This window comes from Myotis daubentonii, chromosome 1 (genome assembly GCF_963259705.1).
Source record: "Myotis daubentonii chromosome 1, mMyoDau2.1, whole genome shotgun sequence".
Lineage (NCBI taxonomy): Eukaryota > Metazoa > Chordata > Mammalia > Chiroptera > Vespertilionidae > Myotis > Myotis daubentonii.
In genome coordinates this window covers 43,818,255-43,835,825 of record NC_081840.1, presented here as the reverse complement: position 1 = coordinate 43,835,825, position 17,571 = coordinate 43,818,255, and the positions used below count along the sequence as shown (strand labels likewise).

At 52.7% G+C, this 17,571-nt stretch overlaps 1 protein-coding gene across 1 annotated transcript in view; it reads left to right on the top strand.

Annotated features, from left to right (window-relative positions):
• The first annotated feature begins 5,990 nt into the window (after window positions 1-5,990).
• Window positions 5,991-17,571, top strand: part of SMAD3 (SMAD family member 3) — a 111,921-nt gene continuing 100,340 nt past the window's right edge. The window contains exon 1 of the mRNA XM_059697445.1: window positions 5,991-6,717. Coding sequence (XP_059553428.1) covers window positions 6,512-6,717 — 206 coding nt within the window. The 5' untranslated portion in view covers window positions 5,991-6,511. The remainder of the gene's footprint in view (window positions 6,718-17,571) is intronic.

The window sequence follows — 17,571 nt, the reverse complement described above, 5'->3', positions numbered from 1 at the left end:
CAAGGGGCCAAAGAGCCGCATGTGGCTCGTGAGCCGCAGTTTGCTGACCACTGTCCCAGACAATAGGAAAGGGAAAACAATGCCCTTTATGCAAATATCCTATATAATAAAAGCCTAATATGCTAAGTGTCCAGTTGTCTGGTCGGCTGTTCATCCAATCAAAGCATAACATGCTAATGATATGCTAAGGCCGTTCAACTGCTCACTATGATGTGCACAGACCACCAGGGAGAAGATGCTCCGACTGGTAGGTTAGCTTGCTGCTGGGGTCCAGCTGATCAGGACTGAGCGAGACGGGCTGGACACACCCTGGAACCATCCTGCAGTCCCTCCCTGGCTGGCCAACCTCCCATGTTCCTCCCTGGCCCCAATCGTGCACTGGTGGGGTCCCTCAGCCTGGCCTGCACCCTCTCATAATCCAGGACTCCTCAGGGGATGTTGGAGAGCCAGTTTCGGCTTGATCCCATAGGCCAGGCCGAGGGACCCACTGGTGCATGAATTCGTGCACTGGGCCTTCAGTATACATATAAGATACAAAGACAAAAGCCTGGAACCCGAGGAGCAAACTCACATAACATGGACCCATTTTGCTTTAACAAACAGGGCTGAACTAGTGTGTCCTGAACAAGACAGATCTCAGAGGTGCAGGCAGATGGAGACTTCTAACTCAGCACACCTGCATTTCAACAACACCTTTGCATATGGAGAGGGTGGCCAACACACCAGGACATACACAGATGGTAAAACCAAACACACACACACACACACACACACACAGCCATAACCAGGCACTAACCTGACCCCCAATTCCCAGACCTGCAATTTCTGAACTCTGGGAAGGAGCTCCTGCAGGAGCACCCAAAATAGCTCCGAGATCCCCACTCTGGGCTCCAGCTGCCTGCCCACAGGCCCAGCCTGCCTCCCCCTGGACCTAGGCCTTGGTTTGCACAGAGCTGTGGAGTCCCTCTCCCCAAGTCAGTTCCCGGGCCCAAATCTCCCCAAGTCAGACCCATTCCTTCTCAGTACCTTCCTTGGGCAGCGCCCACACCAGCTCCTCTGTCACAGCCCACTGCTCCCAGGGACTATCATCGACAACGGGAACCCTGCTGGGGCCTCTGGAGACAGAAAGGCCCAGGCTGGGCTGGCAAAAATCCAGCTTGGACAGCAGCCACCGAACTCCCTGCCTCTCTGGTCCCTATTCTAGGTACCGCCTATAAATGGGATATACAGCATCTGTTTTGTCGTTGTTGTTTTGTAACTGGCTTATTTCACTTAGGACAGTGTCTTCAGGATTCATCCATGGTGTAGCATGTTGTTGTTGTGAAGCAGCAACAACAATAACCATCGTGGGGTGACTGAGAACTTCAAACACGACCCTGACCCTGATCCCCGGCCCAGAGCCTGCGCCGAGCAGACCCACACATGGCATGAGTCCTCAGGCCCTCAGTTCCGTGAGCTAGTGAGGTGGGGCACGTGCTCCTAGGGGTTGCCCTGAGGCAGGCAGTGCCAATAAATCTGACTGGGTTCTCCACATGTGGGATAGCATGGTGCCTGGGTTGGCAGGTGCTGGAAACCAAGGGCTCTGTCTTTTGAGCAAACTAGAGAACAATGAGTGCATTGACTACCGTGTGTTGAACACTTTGGACTATTGCAGCTCTGGAGCGGAGGGCGAAGTTAATCACACCCCTCAGCGTGCAGACTTCATCACAAAGCCAGGAATTCACCATTTCCCCCTTCCCCATTCCCATTCTCCCACCCTCAAACACCTACTCTATTGCGTTCAATATGGTGTTTCTATGTATTTTTATTGTGGTAAAATATAACATAAAGCTTACAATTTTAATCATTTTTAAATGTACACTTTTGTGGCATCAAGTAGATTCATGTTGTTGTACAATTATCACCACCATCCATCTCCAGAACGTATTCATCTTCCCATCAGAAACTCCGTACCCACTAAACACCAACTCCCCATTCCTCCCTCCCCAGCCCCTGGCAGCCACCATTCCACTTTCTGTCTCTATGAATTTGAGGATTCTAGGTGCCTCCTATGAACGGCACACACAGTATTTGTTTTGTTGTTGTTGTTTTGTAACTGGCATATTTCACTTAGCACAATGTCTCCAAGATCCACCCATGGTGTAGCATGTGACAGGACTTCCTTCTTTCTCAGGCTGAATAAAATCCCATTGGCTGTATGTACCGCATTTTGTTGATCCATTCATCCATCTGTAGACACGTGGGTTGCTTCCACCTTTTGGCTATCATGAATAATGCTGCGATGAACATAGATGTGCAGACCTGTGTTTGGGCCCTTGCTTTTGCTTCTCCTGGGTATAGATCCAGAAGCAGAATTACTGGTAATTCGATGTTTAATTTTCTGATGAACCACCATACCATTTTCCACAGTGGCTGCATCATTTTACAGTCCCACCAGCAAACAATGCACAAGGGTTCTAATTTCTCCACATACTCACCAACACTTTTTCTTTCTTTCCTCTTTCTTTCTTTTTTTCTTTCTTTCTTTCATTAATCCTCACCCAAGGATATTTTTTCCATCGATTTTTTTTTTTTTAGGGTGAGTGGGAGGGAGGGAGAAAGGGAGGGGGAGAGACAGGTTGCCTCCTGCACACAACCCCATTCAGGGCCAGGGATCAAACCTGCAACTCAGGCACATTTCCTTGACCAGGAAGCAAACCTGAGACCCTACGGTGTGCAGGCTGACGCTCTAACCACTGAGCACACCGGGGCTATTTTCTGTTATTTTGTTGTTTAATCCCCAGATCTCTCTTAGGCTCCTTACTTCCAGAGGGTAAATCGCATCTCCATACTGCAAGTCACCTCCCTTTACCAGATGTCACTTTATGTCTGTGTCATATGAAGACAGAAGAATTTTAATGCCCTTTCTAGATTTACCACCTGTTGATGAAACACCTTTAGCTAAAGGAAAAATAACTGGAATTGAAATCAGGTGTTTCCTTTCTTCCAGTGTTCCACCTGGGAGTCACTCCAAACACATGCAAACCCTTTGGCAAGTCCACTTGCATGCTTCCTTCCTGGTAGGACTAACCCCAGGGAAACGGAGTCTCTGTCTCTGGTCCCAGCCCACCTCTCTTGAACTTTGCACTTACCAGGATGAAAAATTAACAGGGCTAACGTTTTCCTTCAAAGGACAACCCCTGCAAAAGCTGGCCTGCCGGGGCCCCAGGAGACCAAGCACCAGAACAGAGTTCCTACCCCTCTGGAGCCGCCCACCCGCTCATTGCCATGTCAAGGGAGCATGCAGGGTCCTCCTGGCACCCGGAGGAATCCACTCCTCGCCCCCCTCACTGCTTTGGGAGACTGGGCTTATGCCCTCAAGTCTTCCCGTGGAGAAACTGAGGCCAGAGGAGAAAGAACTAGCCCAGAAATGCACGCATTGGACTCACACTTGGGCCCAGCACTGTTTTTCTGCAGGCACAGCTGTCCCTTCCACACGGATGCCAGCATTGGAAGGAAGTTCAGGAAAGCATGGCTAGTCACATAACTGGCTGCTGACTAGTTACTTCCTCCTCTAAGGAAAAGGAGAGGGCAAAAGGCGAGGCCCTTCCGATGGCATGACTGCAGAGGGTTAGGTATATGCCAGGCCCTTCCACGACATTTAATCCCCAGATCTCTCTTAGGCTCCTTCCCTCCACAGTGCAAATCGCATCTCTTGACCGGACATAGCTTCCACCTGTGAAATGAGGGGCTTGCACTGGAGAACAATTTTAATGCTCTTTCTAGACCCACCACTCTGTACAATAAGAACCGTTCACCCTGTTCTTACAGCTGAGAGAACAGACGCTTAGTAGGGTGAAGGGAGGGAGAGAGCCAGGATTGAAAGTCACCTCAGTCATGGATGGAGCTTGAGGTCCGTTCACTCAGACCACCTCTCAACAGCTGGAACTGCCTGATTCGATTCAGGTGAAAATTAATGTGTTACTGGGAGATGATGACTGCAAGGGCCCCTTTCTCCCAGGCACACACCTCCCATCCCTTTGAACTTCTCTTGGCTGTGAGCTCCGGGAGTTTAGGGACCTTCATTTTTCATGTCAGTGGTCCCAGAAACCAGTGTGTGTCTAACTGAACTGCGCTCCCTCATCCGAACCACTCTTCACGGCCTTCCCCTGGGCCCCCAGGCATGGTTCTCTTGCTTCACATTTGACTGTTTGCAAACCTTTTCACATTAGATTCCCACAACCATTTCACAGGTGAGCAAACATTTCTTGGAGTGTCACAATAGCACGCCTGTGTAAGGAACTTTTGTTTTGCAAAGAGATCTATCAATGATGTCATCTTTACCTTCCACAACTACCAGCTGGGTGCAGTGGCAAGAATGGGGACTGAGGCCTCGCAAAGCGCTGGGTTCTGATCCCAGCTCTGCTGCTTGGGACCCTGAGTGAGTATCCTAATCTCTGTTACTGGGAGGCACAGCACATCTACCTCCAGGGCCATTGTGAAGATCACATCAGGGGGCAGCACTTGGGCTGCCTGGAGTGAAGAAAGCCATCCATCTGTTGACTGTTTTCCTTCCTTTGCTTTTGTGTTGAGGGCTGGGAAGAAGGGAGTGAAACCCAAGGCTACATTGGCTGCAGATTAGCCACAGACCAGCCAGGAATGGGAACCAGGTCTGTAAGCCCCAGTTGGGGTTCAGGGCTTCGCCTTTAAGGTCCATGCAGGCAGGGACTTAGAAGGACGGGAGGGGGGAGCCAGGGCTCTGCTGCAGCGGCAGTGGACTGGCCTGCGGGAGGCCATTCACTCTGACAAGGCAGGGACCCCTGCAGTTTCTGGGCTGACTTTGTGGATTCAGCCCAACCTCACAGGGCTTTGTAACTCCCTTGCCTGAAGGTTTGCAGATAACTTCTTTCTCACAATGGGGGTTTCCCGCTGTTAAAAACAAACAAAGGCCTTAGACACCAGGCAACAGGCCTGGTAGGGGCGGGGCAGCAGGAGAAAGGCCCTGGGGCGGGGGTAACTAACTCCCGAAAGCAGTTGAAGTCTTTGTGGGTAGATGACCCTGAATTCTGCTGGTGGAGAGAAAAGCCCCAGAGTCTCCCAAACCCCAATGTTTCCTGGCTTCCCAAGGCTAACGTTTCAATACATAAGTTACCCTGGTGCTTCCCTTTGCCCCACTGTTTGCGAGGTCACAGCTTTGGAAACAAAGCTCTCCTATTTATTGGGCGTCGAATTGCGGATCTTTCTGTATCGCCAGATTCCAAACACCCTGTAATGCAATTTCCTCCCAAAGATAAATTCTAAAGCGCCCCCATTCATTCCTTCAAGGACTCAACAGATGTCTTTGAAGCCGGTTTTCTACCGGGCACTCGTTCACAAGGCCCAAAGGACCCCTGCGGCAGCTACTGACTACCCAGGGAGTCACGGAGGTTCCCAGATGCCCACTTTTGAGAGCCCACTTCTCCCCCTCCCAGCCCCCGCCTTCGCATACAGTCTCGGGGCTTTCGGCCGGTGTGATCTCAGCGAGGAGAGAGAAGAAAAACAGCTCCCGGGCCGCCGGTGCCCGCCGAGGCCCCGGACCGGGATCAGCGCGCGCGCGCGTCCAAGTGCGCGTCCCCACTTCCTGGGCCTCAGCCTTCGGTGCGCTCCCTCTCGGACCCGGGTCCTCCCAGGGGCGCACCGCCAGCCCCTGCAAACCTAACCCTGTCCGGCCCGCAACTCCAACTGAGCTTCCTCTCGCCTCTCCTTTCCCACGACTTCCTCCCGGCGCTCGCGGGACTCCGGTCGGGGCCGCGCGGGGTCCTGCGCGCTCCAGCCCGGGCCGCCGCTGTCCCGGTCGCCCACGTGGGCGTGCTCCGCGCCGGGCGGGGGAAGCCGAGCGCCCTCCCGGAGGCTGGGGGCGGGCAGGGCGCCCGCGGGAGGAGGTGGCGGGGCGCGGGGGAGGAGGCGGGGAGCCCCGGCGGCAAGGGGGCGGCGACAGCGCTTGGAAAGGGCGCTGCACACGGATTTGCATGAAACACAGACTGGGAACGGGCGGGAGCGGGAGCGGGAGCGCGGCGCACGGCCCAGACCGGCCCGGGGAGCGAGCGAGCGAGCGGTGAAAGAGCAGGGCAGCGGGGAGGCGAGGTAGCCAAGGCGGGGGAATCTGCGCCTCAAAGCGACCGAGGCGAGCAAAGTTTGGCGGGGGGTTGGACTTTCCTTCCTGGAGGCGGCACCCAAACAGCCAGCCCGTGCGGAAACCCAAACTTTCTTCTGCCACTCCGAGGCTCGCGGCCGCCTCCGCCCCGCGCTCGGGGCCTGCCGGACCCGGCGCCGCTGTCGCCCGCCCGCCCGCCTCCCGGGCCGCCCTTCGCTCCGCCGTGGGAGCCCCGCAGGCTGCAGCGCCGCGGCCCGGCCCGGAGCACGGGCAAGTTCGCCGAGAGTTGAGGCGAAGAAGTTTGGGCGGCCCCGGCCAGCTCCCCGCTGCGCCCCCGGCGTCCCGCCGCGCTCAGCCCCGCCGGGGGCGCCCCTCGGTGCCCGCGCGCCCTCCCCAGCCATGTCGTCCATCCTGCCCTTCACCCCCCCGATCGTGAAGCGCCTGCTGGGCTGGAAGAAGGGCGAGCAGAACGGGCAGGAGGAGAAGTGGTGCGAGAAGGCGGTCAAGAGTTTGGTCAAGAAGCTCAAGAAGACGGGGCAGCTGGACGAGCTGGAGAAGGCCATCACCACGCAGAACGTCAACACCAAGTGCATCACCATCCCCAGGTGGGGGCCCGAGCGACCCGGGGGCGCGCCGGCCCAGCCCCTGGCGCGGTGGGGCGGCCGGGTGGGGCTGGATCGGGAGGGATAGTGTGTGTGTGTGTGTGTGTGTGTGTGTGTGTGTGTGTGTGTGTAGGTGGGAGCGCGGGCGGAAGGGGGACCCCAAACAAAACCTCTCCGGGTTTGCAAAGATTCGAGCCTGGGCCTTCCACGCGGCACTCTCACTTTCAGACCTCACGTTCACTTTTCACCTCCTGGAAAGGGGGTGCTGCTCGAATGGGCCGCCCCCACTCCGGGGAGCTGCGGGCCCCAAGTTGAGGCCCGCTTTGTTCAGCTCGGCGGCCGGAGCCCCTCCCCCGCCGCCGCCCCCCCGTCCCCGCGGCCCGCGCCCGTGGAGGTGGCGGTGGTGTTTCTCCCTTTCTTTTCTTCAGCGCGGTCCCCCCACGTCTTTCCTCCTCAACAGGAATGCAGTCCGTACAGCTGGGGCCCGGTGATTGACAGATTCCTTCTCCGTTCTCTTTCTGCCGTCGGGATTAGCATTTTTATCGAGTATTTTTAGACTCGGTTATGCCAGCTCCCGCCCCCCTCCGCACACGCTCACTTGGGGTGCAGTGCTGCGCTCCGACTTTCAAATGAGAGAAATGGCCCAGAGTAGTGTTCCCCCATCGCCACCTCTCCCCTCCCCGCCCCCCATCGTTTCTTATTCGCCTTTCAGCCTGAGATTTCAGGCTGATGCCGAGCAGAGGGTGCTCAGGGCCAGCAGATAACACACACGCAGAGAGGGCCTCGCAGTGGCCCTTGCATTCCTGCAGAGCCCTCCTCCCCGCAGCGCTCTGCCATCTGTCCGGCCGCCTTTACAATGCACGTTGCAATAGGCGGTCGGGGGGAGCTCACAGATGGCTGGTAGCAGGGGTCAGTGACTTCTCTCCCATCCACAGGACTCGTCTTAGCCGAGCTGTGCCTCACTGGAAATTGGGGTGGAGGGGGGAGCACCTTGGCCTCCCGTCTCTCCCTCTCAGCCCCTCTAAAGTCTGACTGTGTACCAAGGGAGTGTGTGTGCAGGCGTTCTTGGGGTCCCAGGCTGCAGAGGAATAAGTAGGGCGTCCCCAGGGCTTGAGCCCCACAGAGATGGTCATCCTTGCTCTTGGGCTAGGAGTGGACTCCATCCTTGGCCACCTGCTTGGAGCAGCTGTAGGAGAGCTGCCAGCCGTGTCAGGCAGGCACAAAGCAACATCTGTCCCGGCAGCCCAGGGCAGGCCTCCTCTGGAAATAAATGCCACATATGGTGGGAGCACTGACTTAAAAAATAATAATTTTTTTTTAACTGGGTGGATCCAGTCAATAAAGGGGGAGGGAAGGCAGTGTGCTGTCTGGGAAGGGCGCTCTGGGTGTGTGATCTGGAGCCAGAACTGACTTCAGAGGAGGTGGTATGTGTGATGGTCAGCGAGCCCTGGGTTCTGGTCCCAGCTCTGGTTCTTAATTCTTCGTTCTTCCTTTGGTGGGGGTGGGACGGGTGGGAGGATGAATGCGAGTCCCACTGCTCCCGCCAGGGGAGGGGATTGTTGGAAACCGGCCTTCTTAGCTGCCCAGGTGCATTGAGGACAAGGGCTTTCTGCCTTGAAACAGAAAACAAAAATGATATCAGTTATAAAACGAGCAGCTGTGCAAAGTGTCTTACAGTTCACCGAGCACTTTCACATGGTTTTACGAAATTAAAAAGAGAAAGTAACTCGTGGAAACCAGATAAGGCGGTTGGGCTTAAGATTTATCTCAGAGTTAATGTTGAGAAAACGACCGGAGGGGAGAGGTGGAAAGGCAGGTTGGAGTAGCCCTGGGACTCTGGCCCACTGTGCTCTTTTTTTCTGCCTCCTGCCGCTGTTTACTTTGAAGGTTCTCAATACATTTTTTTGTTGAATGCTCAAATACTGCTAACTGGGGGCGGGGGGGGGGGGCATGGAGGGCAGGGCAGTGTGGATCTTTGTTGGGAGGGTTGCCAGTGTCCAGTCTTGGGCTGGTGACAGCTTGGAGGAGAGGCCTTGCGCTCCCCTGCCTCAGTAGAAGTTTGCCCTCTGGGGGAACACAGCCCTGGCCCCCTCTTTCCTCTTCCAGAGTTCTCTGCGGCCTGAGGTATATGAAGCTTTGGATGTTTCTGAGAGTTCAAGTTAAGTTGCTCCCTGGTCTGTCACCACTTTCTTAGGACTGGGACATCTACCTGCCTGGCAAGGACCTACTAATAAGGCAGAGTATTTTTGTTGTTGATGTTTTGTTTTTTTCCCTCCATCTTTTCGCAGTGAGGGAAACCCAGTTGCTTGGGTGGATCCAGACAAGATGGATTTCCATCCCTGGATTCTGTGCCCACACCTCTGGGTCACCTTGTCTCCCTTGGCAATAGCTGCTGCCGTTTTGGTCGTGGGCAGACAACTAAAGGCCACGTCTCGGGGAGGTGGTTAGCTGGCCTCACGCTAGTGATACCGATGTGTCTGCTAAGCCCCGTAGATTGTTGTGTTGCTTGTCAAATTGTCTGCTCTCTCCACACTGCCTTTTATAAGTTACCCTCCTGTGTGTGAGAGGTGGGGCGCTGGGCACCCCCAAGTGCTCTGTGAGAGCTGGACCTTAGGGTTTAAGAAGCCCTCAGTCCCAGGAGGTTTTGACAAGCGTGTTTTGGCTAATCTGTAACTATGAGCGGCAACAGTAACATTTGGCAATTATAGCTGTATGTTAGGGCCTTCCAGACCACATGCCTGCTTCTTTGTTACACCAGCTCTAACCTGCCTCTGTGATCAGAAGAGCTGGAGTGATACAGGCTTATTGATAGCAAGAATGTAAGAGGGCCCAGCGCCAAGGAAGTGGTGAGAGCTTGATTGAGGTACACCGACGTGGGCCATCAGGATACGCTGAGGTCTGGCAGGATGGGCAGAACGTAGACAAGTAGTATAACAGCATCTCACTCCTCACCTGCTTGAGTACCCGAGGAAAGCTTCAGGTACCTACCTGGCCAGCTTGTAAGAATGGAGCCATACCATTTGCCTCTGAGGGATAGAGGAGGGGTGTGCAGGTTATGTCAGCAATCAGGAAGGAGACAGGCACACTTAGCACGCCTGTTCTGATGCATTCCAATAACTTGTGCCTCCCCCAATAGGATCCATGCCTTGGCACGGGTTTGGGGAGCTGGACCAAGCTTATTGGCTGGGTCTGTTTAGAAGGGAATTTGGGCTTTCTTGTATCAAAGCACCAAGTCCAGAGGAACATGGGGGAACTTTCTGATACACACCGACTCCTGCTTCTTTGTGCTTCTCTTTTAGCACAGCCTCCTCCTGTTACCTACCTGGACTTTCCCAGGCTACTCTCACCCTAGGGAAAGATCCTCGTCATTAAAACTCCTCTCTCCGACTTCTGGGGACAGACCTATGGCCATGGCTGCTTGTTATCCTTGATTGGGAGAGTGACACACAAGGCTGGGAAGGGAAGGGGCCCACAGGACAACGAGTAGCTGACTATGGGGCTGGCTCAGAGCCCTGGTTGAACCCAGGATCAACTTGATGCTCCCTTGACATTTGGAGCCCTGGAACTTCTGTTGCATTCAGGAGGTGAATGTTTGGGCCCATGCAGACAGCCCCTTGCTCACAGTTGCTAATTAAATGTTAGAGTTGGAGTTTGTTGATTCATGGTTATCTGTTGGCCCTCTCATGTCTGAGTCAGTATTCCAGGCAATGGGGGAGGATGCAGAGATAAATTTGAGATGGCCCCTGCCTGTGAGGAGCTTACACTTCAGTAAGGGAAACACCTATAGGGCGTTATTGGAGTGCCTAGCTGCTATTTCTTTCTTAGTCCCAGCCATAAGAAGAAATAGGTGTGGAGTGGAATTACTTTTTTTGGGGGGAGGGGGGGGGACCTATACTGAGTCTTTTAAATACTGTAGAAGTCACTCTGTTAGAAAACAAAATAATGACAGCCATCTCTTTTCTCTGGAAAGAAAGCCCAGAACTCAGGCCCTGGATCTTGCCATTTTAATACCTGGGTGGGACTTAAGAGTCCACTGGATGTCTCAGAGCCTTCATGTCTGCACCTGTAAAGTCAGGATGAGATAAGGCTTGTGAAGTGTTTTGTAAACCAGAGAGTTTGACAGACGTAAGTGCGATCTATGCTTAGCCTCTTGTGTGTGTCATTCATTCATTACGAAATTATTTAATCATTTATTCAATATCTACCATGATGAGCAAGGTCGGGCACCTGTTCTCAAGAAGCTCCTTGTGTAGAGTGGGAGACAGACTTGCCCAAAGGTACAGGGCAAGAGCTGCACCCAAGGGGTGTACAAGGTGCGGAGACATGGGGGGCAGGCCATTCATTCTGTGAGGAGGTGGGGAGAGGCGGCAGGGGTCAGTGTGCGGTGAACACCCAAAGGAGTACGGAAGTTATTCTCTGAAGGAAGTTTCTGGGCTGCGCTACGATCATGAGCACTTTACATGGTGATAGTTGCCTGCAAGAATGAGGCAGCGAATGACATCTTTACCTTCTGCTTTTGCTAAAGGGAGCTCTGCTATGAATATGTTACCCTGTGGCTTGCACCAAAGGGCTAGTGACCCCTGAGCAGTCTTTTACTCCATCGTTAAGCGTTCTCTCTTTGAAGTAAAAAGTAACTTAGTATTGCAAACCTGAAATGCAGGTTTCCGAGATGGGAACAGCGACTTTAGATATATTAGCTCAGAATATAACAGAGAGTGTCAATAAAAAGTGGACAACTTGGAGATGATTGTGGGTGCTTAGCATTTCAGAGTTTTGGTGAAACCTGGGCTTTCATTTCTCTGCTTAACACTTGCTAAAAACAAATTATTTAAGCCTGAGTTTCTGTGTGGAGGTAAGAACTTTTACTAACATATTTTGAAAGGTCTTTGCAAGGATGTAAGGTTTTAAATGATGATTCTACTAATAGAAAAAAGTCAGTGAATACAGTAGTCACTTAGTTCTGATAAGGAAAGCAAAAAGTAGATGAAATTGAGAGAATTTGGCTCAAGCTTATCACATTCAAAAATCCAATTAAAATGAGTTTTTTGAAAAATAAATATTGGTTTTAATAACATAAACTTGTAATTGCTGTATTATCACAATGGAAGTAAAATTAACATGATTTAATGGACTGAGCGACCATCAATTTTCACTTGTTAATTTTTAGGAGATTTTAATGCCATCTGATACACAATACAGCCATCACTCTGCATGCACTCCTTTAAGAAATAGATAGAACCAAGCAGTGCTTGCTTTGAAAATTGCAATCAGCCCAGCCATTGTGGCTCAGTGGTTGAGCGTTGAACTGTGAACCAGGAGGTCATGGTTCAATTCCTGGTCAGGGCACATGCCTGGGTTTCGGGTTTGATCCCCAGCAGGGGGCCTGCAGGAGGCAGCTGATCAATGATTCTCTCTCATCATTGATGTTTCTATACCTCTCTGCCTCTCCCTTCCTTTCTAATATTAATTTAAAATTTTTAAAAAATTTAAATCAGACATTATTCCCATTACCCACCTTATTCTCCCACCTTTTTTGTCCTCCTCCCCCCAGCTTCCTGTAGTTATGTTCCCTAAGGTGGAACGCCGCTTTCTCAATGAACCAGGCTCATGAATAGTCCTGGTTAACATTTGTCCTTATCTCCTTTGAAATGTTGACCTATTTTTAAAAATCAACCTACCCCCTTCCCCAAATCCACACCTGGTAGTTTTGGTTGTCTGGGGAGAGAAGTGCTCAAGGGGGCAGCCTGCTGGGCAGGCAGGGGGCTGGGAGGGGGACCGCCCTCTGCAGACACCATGGTTGGTGCACCCTTGGATGGGACTAGCTCCTCCCCACCGAGGGCCGGGAGTCATCTCTTGACCAGGGCCAGATTCCCGGCCAGAAGCCTTCCATCTCCAAGCACAATGGTTCCTGTAAACAGCTGGACGCTGCCATTTTTAACCCCACCCTGCAGAAGTTTGGTTTCTAATTTTACTCTAGTCCAAGTTTTAGAACCAAGATTCCAGGGGAGCCTGTCCACTTCATTTCCCCCAGGGCACCCAAACGCAGTGCTAGGCAGCAGAGACAGAATGGAGGAAGGCAGCCACGTCCGTGCCCTCCTGTAGCTTCTAGTCCACTGGCAGCCAACGCGGGTTCTGTGTAGTGGAAATAACGGGGTGCGTGCTCACTGTAGTTAATGTGAGAGTACTGTTTTCTTGATGTCAGAGAGCCAAATCCCCCCAGCGCTGCCGTTTATTGACTCCTGATGAGGGTAAGAGACTGTGTGTGCGTGTGTGTGTGTGTGTGTGTGTGTGTGTGTGTGTGTGTGTAACATTACCCTTTGTTTGGACTTAATTAACAGTTTTAGAAATAACAAATCTATAGTACAAGTCCCACTATCTGCTGTTGATTATCCGGGCCTCTGAGTAAACAGCAGCCTGCCCAGTGCGCGCCGCTGCGCGACGTTTGGACAGAGGGACTCAGTTTAAGAGGAAAACACAGGAGCAGCCTGTTAATGAAGAGGGCCGGCTCATTCTGGACCAGGTTGAGGTTTGTTTAGCAGGCCTTTCCTCTCCATAGGTGCTGTCAAAGAAATCCTAGTTATAAAGAAGGCTCGGGGGGTCATTTGGAAGGCAGGAGTTGGCAGACCTGGGTAGGTTCTAGACTTAGTTCTCTTTCTCATGATCTGTGTGGCCTGGGCAAGGCACCTCCTATCTCTGGGCCTCGGATGTGCTCAGCTGGAAAATAGGCTGGATCAGTTCCGTCGGAGCCTTTCTAACCCTAAAGCGGCCTCCAAGCCAGCCTCTGAGAAGCTCCCCCGGCACACATCCAGTTGATCAGGGAACCACAAATCCTTCTTAATGGTTTATGTCCTAAGACCCCACCAGTCTGGTGCCAATCCATTTATATAAATTCAAAGCAATAAAGCTATAACGCAGATGCCAATCCATTTGTATAAATGAAAGTCATAAAACTGTAATTCACCACTCTCCTCCACGCCTCTCCCTTACCTTGTGAGTCAGAATCAATGAAATTTAACTACAAAGGAATATAAAAATAGCCGAACCCTAGGATAAAGATGTGGAGGCTGTGTGTCTTTAGATGCAGTGAGCAATTTTTCTTCTTTGTTGCTATTTTTGGCTATTCTCAGAGCAGGAAGTTTACTTAAACTAATGACCACAAATGCCTAAAAATGTAAGAGGTAGGCATTATAGAGGATACCTGTGGAAAATGTTTGCTCATATGTCAGAGTTTACCCAGAAAGCTTCCTTTTTTTTATTTTCTGGCATCTATATAAGGAACGGCCGCACTTGATTGCGTAAGCATGTGCCTTTTGTTAGGCCGCGTGGAGGTGACAAGTTTAAACCCCAGCTAGGAAATGAAAAGTGCGTTTCTCCGGAAATAGTCCCTTTTCTGTGTCACATGGCTTTCCCCCACGCTGCTTTGCGGGGGGCGGGGCGGGGGGTGGTGGAGCATGAGAGTGCTGTTTAAGAAACATGGGGACAGGGTTTGCCTTTGAGACCTTCAGAGGCCCCGACCTGCTCACCTCTGCCGCTGGGTGGGTGTTGCATCACCAACGGCCAGGCCAAGTTGTAGCTCTGAGGTGTCACCCGTTTTCTCTCTTCAACGGGGCTTTTGAAAATAGTAATGCTTTTTGGGTGTGTGTTTTTTAAAGGTCTGTTTTTATGCTGTCACAGCTCAAAAATGCCAAAAGGCATTTTTTCCTTAAAAAATCACCTCTGGGCTAAGCCCAAATGTGGAGTAATGGATCCAGAAAGGACTTTTTGAGTAGTTACAAGTGGCTGAAAGCAGGCACTGAGGATGGAAATTGGGTTTTTCTCTCGGCTTCCTGTCGCCCCCATGCTAAACCTGCCCTTCGCCTCGCTGCGCTGCGCGCAGGCTCGCTGTGCCTGGGAGGGCAGAGGAAGTTCGTTCATTCAGCTACCCTTTACGTGTTGTGTGTTGCCATTCATCTGTACCCAAACAGACTCTTACAATAACACCTGGGGAGCAGAGGTGGGGGGCCGGGTGGACAGGAAGAGCTCAGTCATGAGGAACGAGCAGAGGGCTCTGGAATCTGACAGACCTGGGTTTGAGCCTGCCCGCGGGCTGGCACTTGGGGTTCACTTGCTTCAATTTATTGAGCCCTAGTTTCTTCCTCTGTAAAATATGGGGATGGGAACACCTACTTCATGTCAATCAACCCAAATGAGATAAGGTAGATCCAGCACTTAGGAGGTGCTCAGTAAACACTCATTGTCCCTCTCAAGGCGGGAGTTTGACTGATGGTGCCAATCAATTCCAATAGGGGACCGCCCTCCCTCCTCACCCCCCTAACCCCTTGCTCTCAGAGCTCACCATTTGGAGAACCTTGGTTATGTAGTAACAGAATCTGTCATCAACCCATCACACCAAGAGCGCACAACCATGCCACGTGCTCGTTTGGGGCTCGGCAGGCTACTGAAAGAGAAACAATTCCTCTTCTTAGGTGGCTCTGCCCTTCCCTCTCCCCTTCTCTATCGCCAGTTTTAAAATTGTTTGGCTGTCTAAAAATAATAGTATTGAAAACAGACTTTGATGAATCAGTGCTCCTGGGTGGGGGATGGGAAGATCCCGAAGAAGAGACGCTGTGACTCACGCCCTGGTCACCGATAGCCTGCTCGTAAGTGTGCGGAGCGGGTGATGTTTACTGTCGCTGCTGTGTTTTGTGGCCCGGCTGCAAGGCAGCTCCGCTTTCCCTGAAGCACCACCTTACCCGTGGGCTTGGCTGGCAAGTGAGAATGGGCAGCGCCAGAAACTCGGGGCTCGGCTATAACCGAGACGTGGACGATGGTCCCTTGTCTGCCCTTAGCGCCTGCAAGAGGGGACGCGGGCTGAGAGGCCCTGCTGTGGTCCTCCCCGGGCTGCGCTGCTTTTCAGGGGCAGAGCTGTGAGGCCAAGGGGTGGCCCTTCCGGAGCCTCGCTTCCTCCTCTCAGACCACACTGGGTCGTGACCCTTAGTTCCCTGCCCCAGGGGTCTGGCGCCTGCTTCCCAGTCCTGTGTGGCCTCTCCCCCAGGCCCATCTGTCTGAGGGAAGGTTGCCCTGACCGCGGACAGTGTGCGCGCCGTGGGCTGACCAGGGCTACGAGGCGCGGGGGAATCAGATGCAACGTGGGCTTGTGGTGTCTGCGTGGGTGTGCAGGAAGCCCTTCTACGTGTGGGATGGCCCTGGGGGTGGGCGGGCACTCGGGGTCCGTTGTCCCTGGGCGTCCACGTTCTATTATGCCACCAAGAGTCAGAGAATTCCAAACCTGGCCCTGCTATCTTTCAAGGTGGGAGAATAGAACACATTCTGTTGAACAGCTTGTTACCTGGCTTTCTGCTATTTAAATGTGACATATGATGGGAGCCTTCACGTGTTCTCCGGTGCGAGGACTCACCCATGGCCCCCCTCCCGCATGGCTCTCTCAGCGTGCCAGCTGCGTGCGGACAGGATGGCGGGGACTCCCTGAGGAGTTGCTTTCCCTCTCCTGGAACCTGGCTCAGCGTGAACGCAGATGAGGGAGAAGGTGACACAGGCTGCAGCGGCCCGTCTGAGGTGGGGCGGAGAGCGGGACAACATCATGTGTTTGCTCGTTGGACACGGGCGTTGGGCACTGGCTGTGTGCTGGCCTTCAGGGGGTGCAGATGCAGAACCAAAGTCCTGCCTCTCCACTGTGCAAAGGCAAAAAGGGACACAATGACCACAGTTACGCTGGGCTCATGGGGAAAACCCTCCTAAAGTTTGAACGCAGTGTTGTTTGGGAGCCCAGGGAAAGAGCGGCTCTCTTTCTGGGCGAGTCAGAAGGATTCCCCCAGGAGGTAGGTTCAAGCAGGACCTTGAAGGATGGCTAGGAGTGCGAGTGGGGTGAAGGCTGCAGGGAGCGCTGGCCAGACAGAGCACGCAGGGCCAGGTGTCTGGGGCAGGCAGGGCAGCTCAGGGTGGCCAGAACGTGGGAGAGGGAGTGGCCGGAGAGGAGTTGGAGAAGGATGTTGCCAAGGGCTTTGTTTGGCCAAGCTTGGCGTTTGGACCTGGCCTCTCTGTTAGCGCCAGGAGATTTTAAAGCGGGGAGTGGCGTGGCCGAAGCCACTATTCTGTTCGTGTTTCATTTTCTCCCCCCACCCATGGCTGGTAACGGCGGGTTTTTCTGCCTGAGTTATCCAGGTCAGAGTCATAATCCCTGACACCACCATGTGGACAGCTTTAGGCGATGTCTGGACCCGGGTGAAAATAGCGTTTTGTTTGCTGTCAGGAGAGAAGACGAGTTGTACAGCCAGGAGGACTCTGGGAGCCCCAGTGCTCAGGTAATTAGCTCGTGAGTCACGCCAGCCTCTCGACATGGATTCCTTGGGAAATTAAGCGAGTGTTGCTGGGCTCCATGCGGATGCCTGGTGTCCCCAGGCTGAGGCTCCTCCGTCGGACCTCAGCCTCCCGGGCAGGTCTTGGCCTCTCTCTGGGTCTCCCCTGCGCCTGGCACAGTGCCTCTCTGTGGAATGTCTCTGGTCACTGTTTTTCATCTCTTTTTTGATGACTATCTAGGCCAGGCTTCCTACTTCCAGACCACACTGCCATCAGCAAAAAGATCTAAATTCTCTCCTGCAGGCTCATCGAATGCAATAACTATATTAAAAATACATGATATTTCTTAATAAGAGAGAAAAATAGTTTAAGTTGGTGGCATTCATTCATTTTATCACTGGGAGTAAACAGAAAATATATTGATCATTTAGAGATTGGGTACCATTAACCTTACCTGGTGTGAGTCAGCTTTTTTTGTTGTTGTTAATTTAAGTTTATAGGTTTTCAGAAGATCAAGTTTTGTGTCCTAATTCTAGTTCATGGGCCATTTTTGAAAATATT